General features: G+C 32.3%; 2 protein-coding genes and 1 long non-coding RNA gene across 3 annotated transcripts; 2 read left to right on the top strand and 1 right to left on the bottom strand.

Moving 5' to 3' along the window:
* Positions 1 to 571: 571 nt before the first annotated feature.
* Positions 572 to 2099, top strand: LOC133193785 (uncharacterized). Its single transcript, XR_009722009.1, has 3 exons — positions 572 to 682; positions 845 to 940; positions 2022 to 2099. It is a non-coding gene; the product is annotated as an uncharacterized LOC133193785 (long non-coding RNA).
* Positions 2100 to 7375: 5276 nt separating this feature from the next.
* Positions 7376 to 11508, bottom strand: LOC133193783 (uncharacterized). The gene is made up of 5 exons (XM_061329714.1): positions 11425 to 11508; positions 10648 to 10788; positions 10357 to 10452; positions 7986 to 8097; positions 7376 to 7775 (listed from the first exon to the last, which is right to left on the bottom strand). The coding sequence occupies exons 1-5, from the start codon at positions 11504 to 11506 to the stop codon at positions 7691 to 7693; spliced, it is 516 nt and encodes a 171-aa protein (XP_061185698.1). The 5' UTR covers positions 11507 to 11508; the 3' UTR covers positions 7376 to 7690.
* A 2022-nt stretch (positions 11509 to 13530) lies between these two features.
* LOC133193784 (uncharacterized) lies at positions 13531 to 15679 on the top strand. Its single transcript, XM_061329715.1, has 5 exons — positions 13531 to 13587; positions 13715 to 13855; positions 14028 to 14123; positions 15079 to 15196; positions 15564 to 15679. The coding sequence occupies exons 1-5, from the start codon at positions 13539 to 13541 to the stop codon at positions 15646 to 15648; spliced, it is 489 nt and encodes a 162-aa protein (XP_061185699.1). The 5' UTR covers positions 13531 to 13538; the 3' UTR covers positions 15649 to 15679.
* The last annotated feature ends 637 nt before the right edge of the window (positions 15680 to 16316 follow it).

Consider the following 16316-nt stretch of genomic DNA (forward strand, 5'->3'; position numbering starts at 1 on the left):
TTGATGGTAAACGCAGAAAGAATTAAGTTGGGAAACGTCGTTCAAGGTAAGATACCAAGGTTGAAAATACAAAAATTAAAAAAGAGCAAACATATCTATTCCACTTTAAATACTAGTACTTATGTAGGAAAACTGCTTTTCATCATTTGAATCACTATATTTCATGGAGGTTCAAACATCGAATGGAGGCTTCTATAAAGATGTCATTTCCAAATACAAGACACACGAGCTATAGCTATTCCATGCTTGTCTGACTGGACTCTTTCTACAGACACCGTTTACACTTAAATGTAGCAGTGACTTTCATTTGTTGTAGAAAACACTGAACCCAGCGGTGGAGCGATAAATCAGAATTGTGTTGTGTTGTCTGACTGGACTCTTTCTACAGACACCGTTTACACTTAAATGTAGCAGTGACTTTCATTTGTTGTAGAAAACACTGAACCCAGCGGTGGAGCGATAAATCAGAATTGTGTTGTGTTGTCTGACTGGACTCTTTCTACAGACACCGTTTACACTTAAATGTAGCAGTGACTTTCATTTGTTGTAGAAAACACTGAACCCAGCGGTGGAGCGATAAATCAGAATTGTGTTGGAAATGGAGCACTTGTATTTCGAGGAGATACAACCGCTGCATTCTGTGTGCCTCCACCGGGAAATGTAAAGCGATGTGTCATTCTCAGTAAGTCATGTTTGTATCAAGACAAAGAAAAATTCTTAACCTTCCCCAGTTTAAAAAAACAGTTTTGGTTTTTGTCTTTCTCTTAAACTTGACATGGACAGTAATGATTAATTTTTACGTACATAAAACTTTTCTATTTCATGTTTGAATTATGTTTTCAAGTCCTGGGTGAATCGGAAGGGTTCGTTTGTCCACAGAAAGGCTACATCAATGGGTTTCTCCGTGAAGGAGGACAGAGACGGGTCATTTGCTGTTCTGGTATGTAGCAGCTAGAATGAAATATGGAGATAACAAATTAAACAGTATTCAAGCTCAAAGTCCATTAAAACAATCAAATCGGGAACAGAGCAAACACGGACTTCCAAAAAAAAATCAGAGGTGGGATCAGGTGCTATGGAGGACACACTGGCCGTGTGCTCCTTGTCATGATCGGTAAATAACGGGAAAAATCCGTCGACAATTCAGTGTATAAATAATGGCCTAACAATTAGTACAAATGTATGAAAAACGTCAGTCAGCATATGACTTAGTGATAAATTGTATTTGATAACAAAGTCATTGTATTGACCATAGAACCTACGGAATGATTACTTTAAACGAGACTGTTGATATTCTTGTTTCATCAACTTGTTTGTCAATAACGTACCTCGTTTTTGTTCATACATAGAGCATGTTCTTGCGTATCGAATCAAATGGGAGACAAAATCCCCATATGCAAGTAACAAAGGCATATTGCTTCATGAATAAGGGAAATGACGATAGAAAAATTTGATAATGTAGAAAGTGTCTAGTTCCCTTTTCAGAACGTTCGGTATGAATCAAAACAAGATGGAACAGACCGTATATAATTACCATTTAAGGTCTGTCGATGCGCTCCTCAGTTATGTATAATTTTCTAAGGAATTTATTATTGAAGTATTGCTACTTTAAGTTTCCTCACAAAAATGTAGGAACCTTTCTTGACGTTTCACAAAATTCCAGAAGGAAGCATTTCTATAGAATCCAACTGGAAATCACTTGAATTGCGAACATTTTTTGGTTCTTATAAATTTGTTAGAGATTTTTAAAGCACTTTAGAAATCATAAGATAATGATAATTATAAATATTGGTATATTCAAAGAGATACAAAACAGATATTCAAGGAACGCATTGTCAAACCTAAAATGCCAAAATCATATAAGCATCAATTCTGTACACATATTAGTTGATTTGTTTAAAAAAATCCTAGGAATTAAACATAATCAAGAGTAACCAATGCACCTTTCTCTTTTATTCTTTTATTATCAATTTGTATTCTAAACTTCTGTTTTATAATCTATTATTATTATAATTTTTTAGTATTCGGAGCTTCTTACAATGATAATGAATGTGGTGAATGGCTCAGAATCCGGGAAAGGTTTCCATCCCCTTTCGGTCCTGGTTTCTTAATTACCGGATCTACGCCGGTTCCAGACGGGTAGGCACAGCTTATATTTTAAGTAACCAAAATATTATTCTCATGGGTACTCATGAATTTGTGCTTTTTTTTTTAATGTTTTTTAAAATTTAATTTAAAAGAATATGATTTCCAATCCTGGTTAAAAATGCATAATATTTTGGGGCTTACAAATTTGAGATGACCACTTCTCTTATTTCCATTGTTCAACAAAATTATCACAATAAGACGATGGAAGCACATATTTTAACTCTCCACTACGTCTGTAGTATTTCTAATAAAATTTACAAAAAATACATGTACATTTCGATACTAACTGAGGAAATGTATAATATATTAGGATCTATAGATTTTTTTCCATAAAACTATTGCACTTTAATGATAGAAGCCCTTGTCAAATCTGAATGAATGTGGGTTTAATCTTTCAAGATTTTTGTGTTTAATCTTTTATCAATTGCTATAATACTTGCTGTGTAAGGATGCTACCAGAATGACAACCATTGTTTGACATCAGGAAGAATAAGAATTAATATTTGAGCATTTGACTTACAATAAAACTTGATTAAAAGAAAGTCATTGGAACGTCGTGTTTTGCTTCTTTATATCCAAGATTCTCTTATATCTGAATATAAAAAAAAAACAGTGCAAAGCCCTCTACCGGATTCATATTTTTTTATTGTTACCGAGATTTCCCTATACGCGAATTCTGTATATCCGAGTTTTACTGTATATTTATTGATATTAAATCTTTTGTTATTTTTAGGATGGGAGGTAACCTTGGCTTCCTCCTCAGGGAATGTCCATACAGAAAAACTCATTATCAGAAAAAGTTGTTTCACAATAAAAATATTTTTAAAAAATAAATTTTATAAAATTTTCATATGCATTATTTTGGAACAAATTATTTAATTCTCGAATTTTCAGTGATGTGGCAGTACAGTATTCTATATTCTTATACCAATAAAAGTTACTGATGGAAAAATCTCAAAAATATTATATTAGAAATTCTCTCCTTGTAAATTTGACCTTGAGATATAACATTCTACACTGGAGGAACTATTTTCAAATAAAAGTCACTTTTCTGTTGTTGCTAGATGAAAGCAAAAGTTTATCTTAAAAGACACATCGCATATAGACTCCAGAGTACATCTTTTGATAAAGCTTTAACACATCATTTAACACATCAATGTTATAAGTTGGGCAACAAATAATTTTGATTTGCAATTTCAAAGATAAGAGCCGGATAAAAAGTCAACATGGGTTTAAAAAATTCCTATTGATCTGTAATTTTGTATATGAACCCAGCTATTGTATGAACAATACTATTGAATCCTAGATAGACTTAAATGAGTACGGTAAAGACCAGATAGACTTATGTAATCAAATGAATAACATAAAGAAATAAGGAAAGAAAAATGGGAATAAAAATTGGAATTTAAGAAACTCAAACTTTTTCTGACCAAGTGTAAAATAAAAAAATTTTCCTTTTGTTAACCAAAATGAGAATGGGTGATAAACAAACGCATGCAGAAAAACTTTTCCAATCCGGAAATCACTGGTTTCATTGAATTAGGCAAAATTCCGGAATTCACAACATCCAGTTTAGACAAGTTTCTCTGTACTGTCATATTTCTTGGACGAGCTTATTTAAAAAAGGTTTAGAGGAAAAAAATCACATATAAAAAGGATTTATAAAAGCAATGATATCTACAGATAAATGTCTAAAACGTGAAAACAAAAAAGTTTAACAAAGAAAAAAGTCATTCAATTAACCTTTATGACATGAAAGGAAGCAGGATAACAGAGGCTTGTCTCATTAAGAGCTTCTTACTAAATGCAGAAAAAATAAATGACAAAGGAGAGAACATTTTTAGTTACATATAACAAAAGGCCGTTTAATACAGTAGACCTCTCTAACACAATTCAACTACAAATAAAAACTGAAACAAACTAAAATAGACACAGCTACACAAATACATGTATAACAAATTAAAACCAACAAAAAAGCAAACACAAAAAAGATAAAAGCATAGTGTCTTTTACAAATTCGAGTACATGTATTTGCCAATGTTTTCTTTAATATGTATGAAGGCAAATTAACAGTTGTCCGTTTTGTTCTTAAAATATTCCTTTGTAAAACTGCCACCCCCCCTCCCCCATTTGAAACATGGGGAAAATTGCACTTTTTGATTATCTTCAGGAGGAAGTTGTATGATTTTTAAATTCAGTTTCAATCTTCAATTTGTATTCTATCAATTGTGGTAGTGATATTAAAATATCACTCGAATATGAAACACCGGCACTAACCTTCAAATTCACACTTAACTTATTTAAGAAATTAAAAGGGCTGAAATATACATTCAAACCCTTCTTGCGGTGTCACACAACTTACACACACAATGCAGATGACCAACGACAAGGTATGCAAATTTACAAGGTCCATTTTTTCTGAAGATGCAGCTGTTTATGATGTCAAAAAGGCTGGTCTTCAATGTCTTTAATTTATGTGGGGAATAGTTACATAAAGTGTTTGAAAGTCATAAAGTTTTGATGCTACTGATGTTTGAAAAAAATGTGAATTTAAATTTTCTAAAATTTCATTTTCGTTTTTAAGTTTCCACCTCTGATTAATACCACTTCTCAAATATGATGTTGCAAAGTAATCCTGAGGTTACTCACTGCTGTTAACATTTTAGCGGGGCGTAAAGAAAGGGGCCTGGTAGCACTTTAACTAGAACCCGCTTTGCAATTTTGTGACGTTTAGGTGTGGTAATTCAATTTGGTTGTTGGATAAAATATTTGAAAATGTCATATCATTTTGAAGAATTACCTCCTCAGAAATGGAAGGGGTACTTTGAATATAAGCTGGAGTACCACATGCAAAATTAAAAATCCTCTAAAAGTTCTTTGAAAATGCAAAATTTGTAATGATGAGCCTCATAAAAACTATCTTGTTACCTGCTTTGTCATCTGGATTCTTAATATATATACATTACACAAAATTGCTTACCCAAAACCAAAGAAAATTCATATTTAACTTTTCACAACTTGCTTATAATGTAGTTGATATAATGAAATGTTACATAAGTTTAAAGGAGGTCAATTAATGTTAAATTAGACGTAACCATTTCATAGAAAGCATGGATATCATGTAAACGGGTTTTGGAGGAATAAATTCCCATTTTATTCTTTGTGTTTGTGTTCTTCATGCTTATACTAATAAAAAATAACCTATGCGGCGTTTGACCCGAAAAGAGCGTACTAATCTACTCAGTATGAAGTCTGGAGGTTGTTCCTTTGTAAGGGTTTGTAGGAATTGAAATCAATTCAAAAATTATTCTTTCTTCTGGTACAAAATGTTGCAAAGTGATTTAAAAACATTAGTATCTAAAGATTGCAATAGCATTTACTTGTCATCATACGACAATTGCAAGATTGTTCCACAAAACAGGGGAAGTCTTAAATGTGCCTGACGGAATATGGACATCAAAACATATGTAACTTCTAGGTGCTATGATAAACAAAACGGTCCTATACCATTTTGTTTTTGACTGTTAGACCGATTCTGTAGCCACATCACCGATCACCATTGGTAATCCTAACTTCATATCGGAACAAAAACGGTGCACATTGGAGTTTGGAAGATTGGTTTTGGGGCTTAAAAGCCATTTAAGGGTTTTGTCATGTTACAAGACATTTGCAAATTTGACTGCACTGAGTAAGAAACATATTAGATATAATCTGATTCTTTTTGATGATTTTTTTCTTTGATCGTATATTCTGATTCTTTTTTTCAAATCTGAATTATTGAAAGCAAAAGAATACATGGTTTTCATATTGCCTTTCAACTGTATAAAACAAGATTTTTATCTTATACTTTTAATACATTCTGACAAGTGTCAATGTCCTCTCTTTCACATTTGACCCTTCATCGAGCACAATCTTGGATCATTATATTTGAAAGTTTGTCGCCAGTTGAAAGATTGGGGTTCCCTAAATTTTGGCCCTATTAAAAAAAGATTGATGGATCGAGTTGTTAACTATATTCACCAGTACTGACTTGTCCAGCAGGACTTCAGTTGTAGGGAGAAGAACATGAACACGTAGGAGCATTATGTTTCTTAGACAAGAGTATTCAAAATGAATTAAGGACATTGGCAAGGTTCCTGGTTATCGTATAGAATTTTTCAAGAACTCTTGAGTAGGTTTAATTGTACTAAACAGGTAATATTCTGAATTGTTTAACCTACCAAGCCAACCTTCTTTTTAAGATTTTGTCAAATCGGTGTTTTTGCAATTCTCAATGCATTTCCTATGTAAAATGTTGATAAAAGAGACCAACATAATTTTTTACCATAATATTTCTCCAAAACCCATTTATTTCATATAGTTTTTGTATTATATACATTATTGTATCTTCATTTCCTATGACTTCTAGATATTTTGGCTGAAAGTGTATATATAGAAACAAGCTAAGGACATATCGGCGCCGATCTTTATTTTTGAGTTACTTCCCTTAACAGCTATAATTACGTATTATTCATAATGGTCAAGAGAGTCAGACTGGTTGATTGATTCTATCATGTAATTGACTGAATTGATTGAAACACATTGTCATAAAAAATATTGGCATGAATTTATTTCAATTTTTATTCGTAGTTGCTAAATGCTGCTTCCTTCATACAACCTAGGTACTGTTCTCAGTCGGTCTACCTTTCAGCATATGTCATGTGCATCTTTGGTCTTCCCAGCATACTGAGCATAATTATGGTAAATGACAACCTGTTGGCTCTTTGTCCCCTGAATACAATGTACAACAAAGTCATTACTACTTTTCTTTCTTGCTGTATAGATGATTCTACCCGTTGAAGGAAGTACACGTGCTTTTGTTTACCTCTGTAAACATACGCTTTATTGGTTTTCACCGCTTAGAGAATTCTACACGGGAGATCACTCTCAATCACTATTTCATAAGTGAAAAAACCCATGTATTAAACCTTTTCTCTCCGGAAAACCTTGACTTGCCAATGTCCTTAAAGACAACTGTACAAAAACTTTATGGACAGCCCTCCTCAATGAATGCTCAGCAACTACATGTACTTAGTAAAGATCTCATACTTATCTAATGTTTCCACAGTCAAACCTCTTTATCTCGAATTCGATGGGTAAGAAACAGTGGATTGGGACTTCCAAGATATTTATGGTACACGAGATAACGATGTTAGAGATTCCATAGTTTAATAACTTTTTTGACTTGGTGGTGAAATTTGCCACTAACATTTCTGCGAACTGGCTCAGGGGGTTAAATCAATCAGAACAAAGCAGAAACTAAATAGACGGATTATAAATAAAAGAACAAGACCAACAAACATAGATTTTAAAACACACTTAACATGAAAGAAATTTGTTTCATGGAAAAAGATTGAACTGCATTACAAATTCTTTATTTTGCTGGATAAATAACGGTCAGATATTGATAATATTTTTCCAAAGATTTCTTTTTTTACATTCTTGTTCTTGAGGATTTCCAGTCTGCACCATGAGAACTCAGTGGTCGGAATTATTTTTTAGCTTAGTATTCTCTTCTTCCTCCGTAATGAAACACAATATTTCTGTAAAGACAGCCTCTAACGATTTCACCTCGAACACCTTTGATACTGAAAATAAAGGAAACATTACTCAACATACTATACTCTCCGTAAGAACTATAGTATCTTTGATAGACAAACAGTATTCCTTAACGTAAGGGCAAGTATATTATAAAGTCTTGTTGAGATGTGATACCGAACCTATTGCGTTCAATTTTTATGTGACGACTTTAAGTTCAATAATGACAAATATACAGATGTTTAAAGAAAATAACTTACATGGCTGGTTTTATTGCTGTTAGATAAAAACCTTGTGGTAATGGTGATCTGAAGTTTTGTCTTGTCCGGAAATATTCCCGACACTCTCTATCTGTATAGGAGACCCCAAGTGCTTTAAAGATATCAGAATAAATTATTGAAAACAGGGGTAATATTCAGGTTCTTTTTCTATCGAATATGCTAAATTATATACCAATTCTCAAAAAATAAGAGGCCCATGGGCCACAACGCTCACATCAGTAACCTTGGTAATATACTTCAGAAGATTAAAGCATTTTTTTTCTCTGTACTGATAAAAAGTTTTAGGCATATTGTGGTGCCAATGGAGCTCTGAGGGGTAACGACTTAACCAAATTTATATCCACAGACATTGGGATGCTTTAATATTTATATTACTATCAATACATTGCTGTTGTTTATTTTTTCCTGAATAAATACATTTGTTTTTTCCTGAATAAATGCACTAAATGTATGTTAAATATAATTTCCAAATTTAACCCAACCCTAACCCCAGATTTTGTATTTTAAAAAAAATAACTTGAATCTACATATCTTGGTAATGCTTACATATTAGTATAATTTTGTATGATTTCAGAGAAAAATAATGGTTAACATTTTCTTTCCTAACAATTTCAATTCTCAATTTTAATTCCCTGTCGTGATCATAAGCTGCCCAAGGGGTCATATATGATATGATGAAATAGAGAAATAGAGAATATCAAAATACTAAAATCTATATCATATATCATGTAAACATTTTCATGCCTGTAAATGACCTTCTTTCTTAAAATAACAAAGATCAAGATAACGAGCAGTGATCGATCTCATAAAACCTACAAATAATACAAATCTGTGAAAAGGGCAGAAAAACACGGACCCCTGGAAATTCCAGAGGTGGGATCAGGTGTCTACGAGGAGAAATCATGCCCTATCGACCAGTTACACCCGCCGTGAGCCGTATGTATTGAGTATTATAATTGTGTAGCGGAATAATCCATAGTCAAATGAAGTTTAAAATACAATTTATTAAGTCAACATTTTAGTACATGAATTGTTTTACATGTATATTTCTATAAATCAAGTTAATTAATTTTTGAAATTTATAAAAACGTTAATTTCAGTTTGATGTGCAGTGTTTCAGATACCTGAAAGTGATATGATTTTCGGAGCCGTCGTTGATGCGAGGTATTGTGACTTCACACGTATCACACAGTGCTGAAGCGGTGCAATCCCTACTAAGTATATGATTAACTATCATATGCACTATCACAGGATGCTTCTTTACAATGTATCATAACCATGATGTTTCTAAATTGTGTGTAAAGAAGTTTCCTATTCACTCTTGTGTAAAAGTTTTATTACCAGCTATGGTCCCATCCTACCTCCGTGGGCATGAATTGATCAGTATTAAATCTTCATTCATATAGGAATTTCTTACGTTTTGTGATATGGTGGATCTTGGGAAGAAGATTATTGAAAGATACCATCCAATTTTAATAACACGTATTTCCTAATCATTATTTTCTAATGAAAGAAGATGTGGTCCTTCATGTGACAAAATCCAAATCTCCTTTACCCACTAATTATAATGCGTTGTCGTAATCTAGTTAAAATGGTCCATTTGTTTTAGAGAACAAGTTTAAAATGTGAAAAGTTTACATAACACAAGCAGAACAATACAGAAAGACAGTCGTACTCTTGTCTCTTCGATCAGAATAGCTTATCCGAACCTTGGCTCTTAAGCTGTATATTACATGGCAAAAGAGACTGTTGAAGCGAAAAAAAAATATTATCAAGATTATTTGAATATTACTAAACCTACTTAAAAACAAAATACATATGATCTATTTTTATTATATTAAGGAATATTGTTTGAGGGTTGATTGATTGATTGTATGTTTTTTGCGTCCCGTTCGAGAATTTTTCACGCATATAGAGACGTCACCATTTACCGGTGAAGGGCTTCAAATTTAGACCTTTACTCGGCACTCAAGGCCATTGAGCAATTTGGGTCCTTTGTCGTGCCAACGCCTATCGTGACACGGGGCCTCGATCGGTTTGTAAGGTCTCTTTCGAAGGACCCGCAACTTTCACCTCAAAGTGCCGAGCGCTTGGCGAAGGAACAGTTGCTACCTATTTTTATCGACTTAGGTCAGTCGCAGCCGTGATTCGAACACACGACCTTCCGATCACGATGCGAGCTCTCTTGTTTGAGGATACTGTTGAAGAAATTAGAAATTGAAGGTTTTTCTTACGCTCTATCAAATAATTATAATTATTTGACAGACATATAGTATTCTTTATATGATTTTTCATGTTTGAAAAATTTTATCCAATTTTTAAGACAATTTTAGGGGTTTTTAATACATACCGGAGCAACAACGGATTCGCCTTCTTCTACCGTCGTTCAAGAACCCATTTATGTACGCCTTATTTGGACACACAAGGCCAAAAAGTGGATGGATGTCTGGAGACGAAAGAAAATGACGTTATGAAATTAATATATCAATGGAATTTGAGCATTATATATTAATGTAACACTCAAAAATATAGCTGAAGCTTGTACATTACATGTATATATGTAACAAAAATAAATGAAAATTTGTTATTTTATTTTATTTTTATTTATTTATTTTGCTTTAGTTTTTTTTATTTGTCTTACCCACATTGAAACACCCCTTAATTGGTCCTGGAGCAGGTAGACAAAATTCAGAATCAACTGAAACTGCCTCGCCCCTGAAAACCCGAGGAGCATCGTCAGCACACACCCGATTTAATGTGTTCCGTGTCGGTGGAAATCTTTCTACAAGAAACGTTAAATATCATCGCATAATGATTACTACAGAAAAGTAACCGAAGAAATATATAAATATTAAAGCATTAACACAAAAACTACCTAAAACATAACGCATCTTGATGAATGTAATAATTATAAGATTAGTGTCTTCTATTTAACTGCGTTGTATATGAGACACATAGGCAAACATGAACTGGTTAAGTATATAAGGGGTGGTAATATATGCTTAAAAGGAACTAAATAGCTGTAGAAACCATAACAAATAACTAGATATACTTTGCAAATTTTAAATCAGAATATTTTGAAAATTTGTTTGACAAGTTCTTACACTAGAAATTGAAATTTTCTTAATGAGTGCTTACATATGATGAGAATACCCTTAATTAATCTTGAAATTAGTACACAAGTATTTTTTTTTAGATTCCTTTGTTTATCTGAGGTATATGAGTTCTATAAATAATATCTCCTATACACTTTGACATTCACATTGTTGTTTTATGTTTAGATTCACACACTAGTATAACTGTAACCATTACTAATTTTTAAACTTTTTAAAAATTCTCTAACAGTCCGTAAATATTTTAAGTTTAACAGATATCTATGTCTATGAATCTTTAAAAAGTGAACCAATATATTTCGTACCTATTATTATAGGTCCTAAATTCTTTCGTCCAGCGTTAACTGAAAATGTTACGACCAAGCAAATCAAAACAATACTTAGCATCATGTACGTTTCCCGTTGACTAGTTTTTAACTGCCTATATGATGATTTGCAATTGCATTTATAAGACATTCAACTGTAAGGAGTGATTATAATAAGGATGATTGATGAACAAATTTTTATATCCAAAAAATGATAATTTAATGTGTTTCGCAACTAATTTTTACAGCGATCATTTTTACAAATTTCTAATTAGCATGATGTTCCCCTAGATGCATTTAATGAATTCATTAACATAGATTGTTTGAACGTGTTTATTTGACAACTCCATTTTTTATTTATTATTTCTCAATTTTCCAGGTGTGTAATGATATACCGGTATATCGCAATACACTAAAAATCACCCGTGTATCAAGATATTTAACTTTTTTTAAAATAAAACTATCTTATTTTTTAGTTTTACCCAATAAAAGTAATTTTCTTTATTTACTCCTGTTTTTTTTTTTTTTACTTGTGTTCATAGCTAATTAAATGTTACATAATGTAGTTGTGAACTTGACAAAATAATCTTCAACTTTCATCCTTTCAATTTAAAATTGATTCTCATTTCAAAGCATATGTAAAAAGAATATTTGAATAAAATATGAAGGGTTAAATATCGTGATACGTGAAGCCGTGTGAATAAATGCTTACAAAAGGGGAAGCAAAATCAGTTAAATCAGCTATACTTAGTTCACACTATCTGTAGGAATTCGCAAGGGTCATTCAGGTAACTTGTGTGTCATGAAATCTTGCAAAGATAATAACATTACTTATATCGACTTAGTTTGCAACATTCATGATGTATGAACTAAGGCTGTAGCAAATACTAGTAATGTCTGGTGCTGTGTTTCCACAGGAAATCAGCTCTTGCAGTCTGAAGATAGCAACTAACAAAAACGTCTTTCAGTATTCTATTTTGCTAAGTTTAAAGAGATTTGTTATATGCAGATATCAAAATTTAATCTGAAAGAAAGTATGTTTTGCTTTTAAGTACGAAATTTGATAGCAAGTCGTATTAAATGTTCTCTCTCTCTCTCTCTCTCTCTCTCTCTCTCTCTCTCTCTCTCTCTCTCTCTCTCATTTGCAAAAGCTAACACAGAGATTATACCTTTTTTTCTTCTCTAAACCATTTCAGATATTTCAAGTCTATCATTTTTTGTTGAACTCCCATTTTCAATTCTTTCAATCGATAGGCCGTGAGTTCGAAAATCGCCCGCGACTGACCTAAGTCGATAAAAAAAATAGGTAGCAACTGTTCCTTCGCAAGGCGTCGGAGAAGTGAAAGTTGCGGGTCCTTCGGATGACACCTTAAAAACCGAGGCCCTGTGTCATGGCAGGCGTTGGCACGATAAAGGTCCCTCACTGTTCAATGGCCCTGAGTGCCTAGTAAAGGTCTAAATATGAAGACCTTCACCGGTATATGGTGACGTCTCTGTATGAGTGAAAAATTCTCGAATGGGACGTAAAACAACATACAATCAATCAACCAATCAATTCTTTCATGGTCGAACCAGACCAAAAATTAGATGATCAACAAAGTACAAATTTCACTAAAGTTAAAATTTCAGAAGGTAGCTGCACATGAATTTCATATCAACAAAATTGTATTTTTGCCTAAACACGAAATTTGATTACTAGAAAAACTAATAAAGCCATACTAAATCTTAACTAGTACTCTCTCTCTCTCTCTCTCTCTCTCTCTCTCTCTCTCTCTCTCTTGCAAAAAATCTGACAGAAATTATATGCAAATGCAAAATGAAGAGCACAATATAAGCATAAAAATGCTCAATGAAGATAGATTATTGCATGACATATTTATTATTTCCTGAAGTTTATTATCAATTGTTCTGTGTACTCTGGGGGTTTCTGATTTATTTCACATATCCTCATTAGAAATTAAAATTCATAAGACTCTCAATTTATTAAGTCGATCAAATAAACAGTAACAGATGTAAGTCATTATGAAATACATTATACCTATAAAAGATGGGAAAAAACTAATTTTCTTGTTAAAGAGAACATGATGTTAATTGTATTTCTTTGCTTTTTCGGAATGTTGACGGCAGAAGCAGAAAGAATCAGGTTGGGGAATGTTGTTCAAGGTAGGAATTGGTCAATGTTATTTTTATTAAGTAACCGTGAACTTAAAGTATAATAATATTGCTTTTTGGAACTCATTTTAAGGAATATTTTAAATTTAGATCTAGAAATCGACCTAATGCATTGTAGAAAACACCGAACCCCTTTCTGGTGTGTCAAATCCGAGCTGTACAGGCAATGGAGCGCTTGTTTTTCGGGGCGATACAACCTCTATTTTTTCGGCATTTTGTCTGCCTCCACCAGGAAATGTAAACCAATGTCTCATTCTCGGTAAGTTAAGTTTTTATCAAAGACGAAAAAAAAATCATTAGCTTTCGCAATTTTTTTTTCAACCTGTCTTGATTTCTGACTTTTTTAAACTTGTCTTATGCAGTAATGATAAAGTTTTAACATATATAACCCCTTTATATATGTTATATTTGATTTAATTTTTCTGTTTAAGTCCTTGGAGAATTTGAACGGTTCGTTTGTCCACAGAAAGGCTACCTCAATGGATTCATCAATGATGGAGGACAGAGACGAGCTATATGCTGTTCTGGTTTGTATCAGCTAGAAACTACTCTCAAATAGTCTTAGACGTTCTTCAATAATAGGTAATACCTTAATAACATAACAGATTGCATTTCTATAAGACAGACTTCGTAGAGTTCGAGTGTTTTACTATCTATGTATACATTGGTTCCAATAATGCTAGTAATTTTGGCAAATTTAAATGGAAAAGTCAAATATTAGAAAGTATAGATGATAATTAATCTGCATCTGCATTATCGGGATATCCTCCAAATCTAACTTATTCTAGCCTGCCATTATTGACATTCTATAAGACTGCATTGGAATTGTTGATAACTTATTGGGATACACAGTTCACTTTTTTTAAAGGCAGAGGAAATACATCAGATAACTCAAGCATCACTTTCTTCATCCTCATCAGTCATAAAATCCAGTTAATTCCTTCACATCCTAAGCTTCGGTTTTTCCTTAAATTTTGTAAAATCCAATCTGACTAAAGCCAATCCTTGATTCACTCTAGCGCATAGAGACGTAAAAAGAGGCCCGACTATAAATACCATGAAATATGTTTAAGATTTCTTTTAAGTATCTTGTAGTCAAACATACAGCTATACAAACATACAGTGGGATAGATAGATAGACATACAACCAAATCAGAAAGTAGAATGGATAGACAGACAGATTAAACTTTATCTCGAAACTTTTTGCATGTTTTAATCCGTAGAAAAGTTTTGACTTGTGCCCTCCTGAGAAAGTTTGGTATCAAAACAATATAAGATAAAATAGATCGTAAACTTTATAGTAAACTTTAAAAAAAAAAATACGAAACGCGAAAATTATAAATCTTTTATGTATATCGGTTGACTTATTCTAAGATCAATGAAAATTAAACACAAACAGTAAATAGGGAATGTACCATTTTTATACTGAGAGTTTTGCCACGTTTCACTCATTTCTTGTTTATATAATTATACATGTTATAGTGTCTGGAGCTTCTTACAATAACGATGAATGTGGGGAATGGTTCCGAACGCGGGAAAATTTTGCATCACCTTTCGGTCCAGGTTTTTTAATCACTGGAACTGACCCAGAGCCAGACGGGTAGGTAGAACATATTTTACGTCCCAAAAGGTTTTCATGGTAAAATCATTGAAGTATTCATTTGTGAAATATCATGTTTTATTATCTTTGAAATACATTATTTAAACATAGAAATACCCCGGATAGTTGGGAAGAAAAATGTATGAAAGACTAACAAATATGAGATATCGTGGAATTTCATTATTTTTTTTTTTTCAGATTAAATGCAGTAAGATGATAGAAGTGTATATAGCCTAATTAATTCTTAGATCTATTTTAACAATTAAATCAAAATATAATCATTGCACAGATATAAGGAATTTGAATTTGAATTTAGCTTTTTGCTATAGCATTCGTCCTTTTAATTTTTTGATATTAATATTTTCAGGATGGGAGGCAACCTTGGTTTCTTCATCAGGGAATGTCCATACAGAAAAACTCAGTACACGTATCATTATCGGGAAAATATGTAGGATTTACAAAATAAAGAATGTTAATAATTTCTTTCAAGTTTTCCTATGCATTGTATTGGAACTTAGTATTTAAACGCCTGAATCTCCAGTTTTACAATATACAATGTACGTTGATCTTATAGAAAGCCAAGGGATTTGTGTTTGGAACTAGAAATGGCAGAACTGTTGTGTGAAGTCATAGTAATATATTCTCTATTCTCGCTTGCATTTATTTAGAAAAGCGGTCAAACATCTCAAATACTTTAAGAAATTATCTCATTTTAATTTTGACCTTGAGACCTAGTACTATACTGTACAATATCTTATTTGCATTGAATCAAGTTAAGTCATTTTTGTGACTCCAGAAATTAGGTAGGAGCAAAGAGACACATTTAGACTAGACTTTCAATAAATCTTTTGATATATATACCTTGACACATTATCTAAGGAAGAGCAAATACCTTACGTGAAAAGACAATATTAAATTTTAAAAAAAAATGATATACAACGATCTAAAGTATATTAGATTGATAACCATAGTAAATCAAAGTTTTCATAGTGAAAACTAACGTATTTCAAAGTTTTCATAGTTATCACTATAGTGTCATAGTGATCACTATAGTAAATCAAAGTTTTCATAGTTATCACTATAGTTAATCAAAATGTAAAAGTTATCACTTTAGTTAACA

Source organism: Saccostrea echinata, unplaced genomic scaffold, assembly GCF_033153115.1.
Source record: "Saccostrea echinata isolate AGI-Se365-2 ecotype Australia unplaced genomic scaffold, CSIRO_AGI_Sech_v1 ptg000028l, whole genome shotgun sequence".
NCBI lineage: Eukaryota > Metazoa > Mollusca > Bivalvia > Ostreida > Ostreidae > Saccostrea > Saccostrea echinata.

Coding starts and splice junctions, on each gene's coding strand:
- LOC133193784 (XM_061329715.1), top strand. CDS start 13,539: ATGTTGACGGCAGAAGCAGAAAGAATCAGGTTGGGGAATGTTGTTCAA. Junction 13,588..13,714: donor GTTGGGGAATGTTGTTCAAG/GTAGGAATTGGT, acceptor AATGCATTGTAG/AAAACACCGAACCCCTTTCT. Junction 15,197..15,563: donor ACTGACCCAGAGCCAGACGG/GTAGGTAGAACA, acceptor TAATATTTTCAG/GATGGGAGGCAACCTTGGTT.
- LOC133193783 (XM_061329714.1), bottom strand. CDS start 11,506: ATGCTAAGTATTGTTTTGATTTGCTTGGTCGTAACATTTTCAGTTAAC. Junction 10,789..11,424: donor TTTAGGACCTATAATAATAG/GTACGAAATATA, acceptor CGTTTCTTGTAG/AAAGATTTCCACCGACACGG. Junction 8,098..10,356: donor GCGAATCCGTTGTTGCTCCG/GTATGTATTAAA, acceptor ATATCTTTAAAG/CACTTGGGGTCTCCTATACA.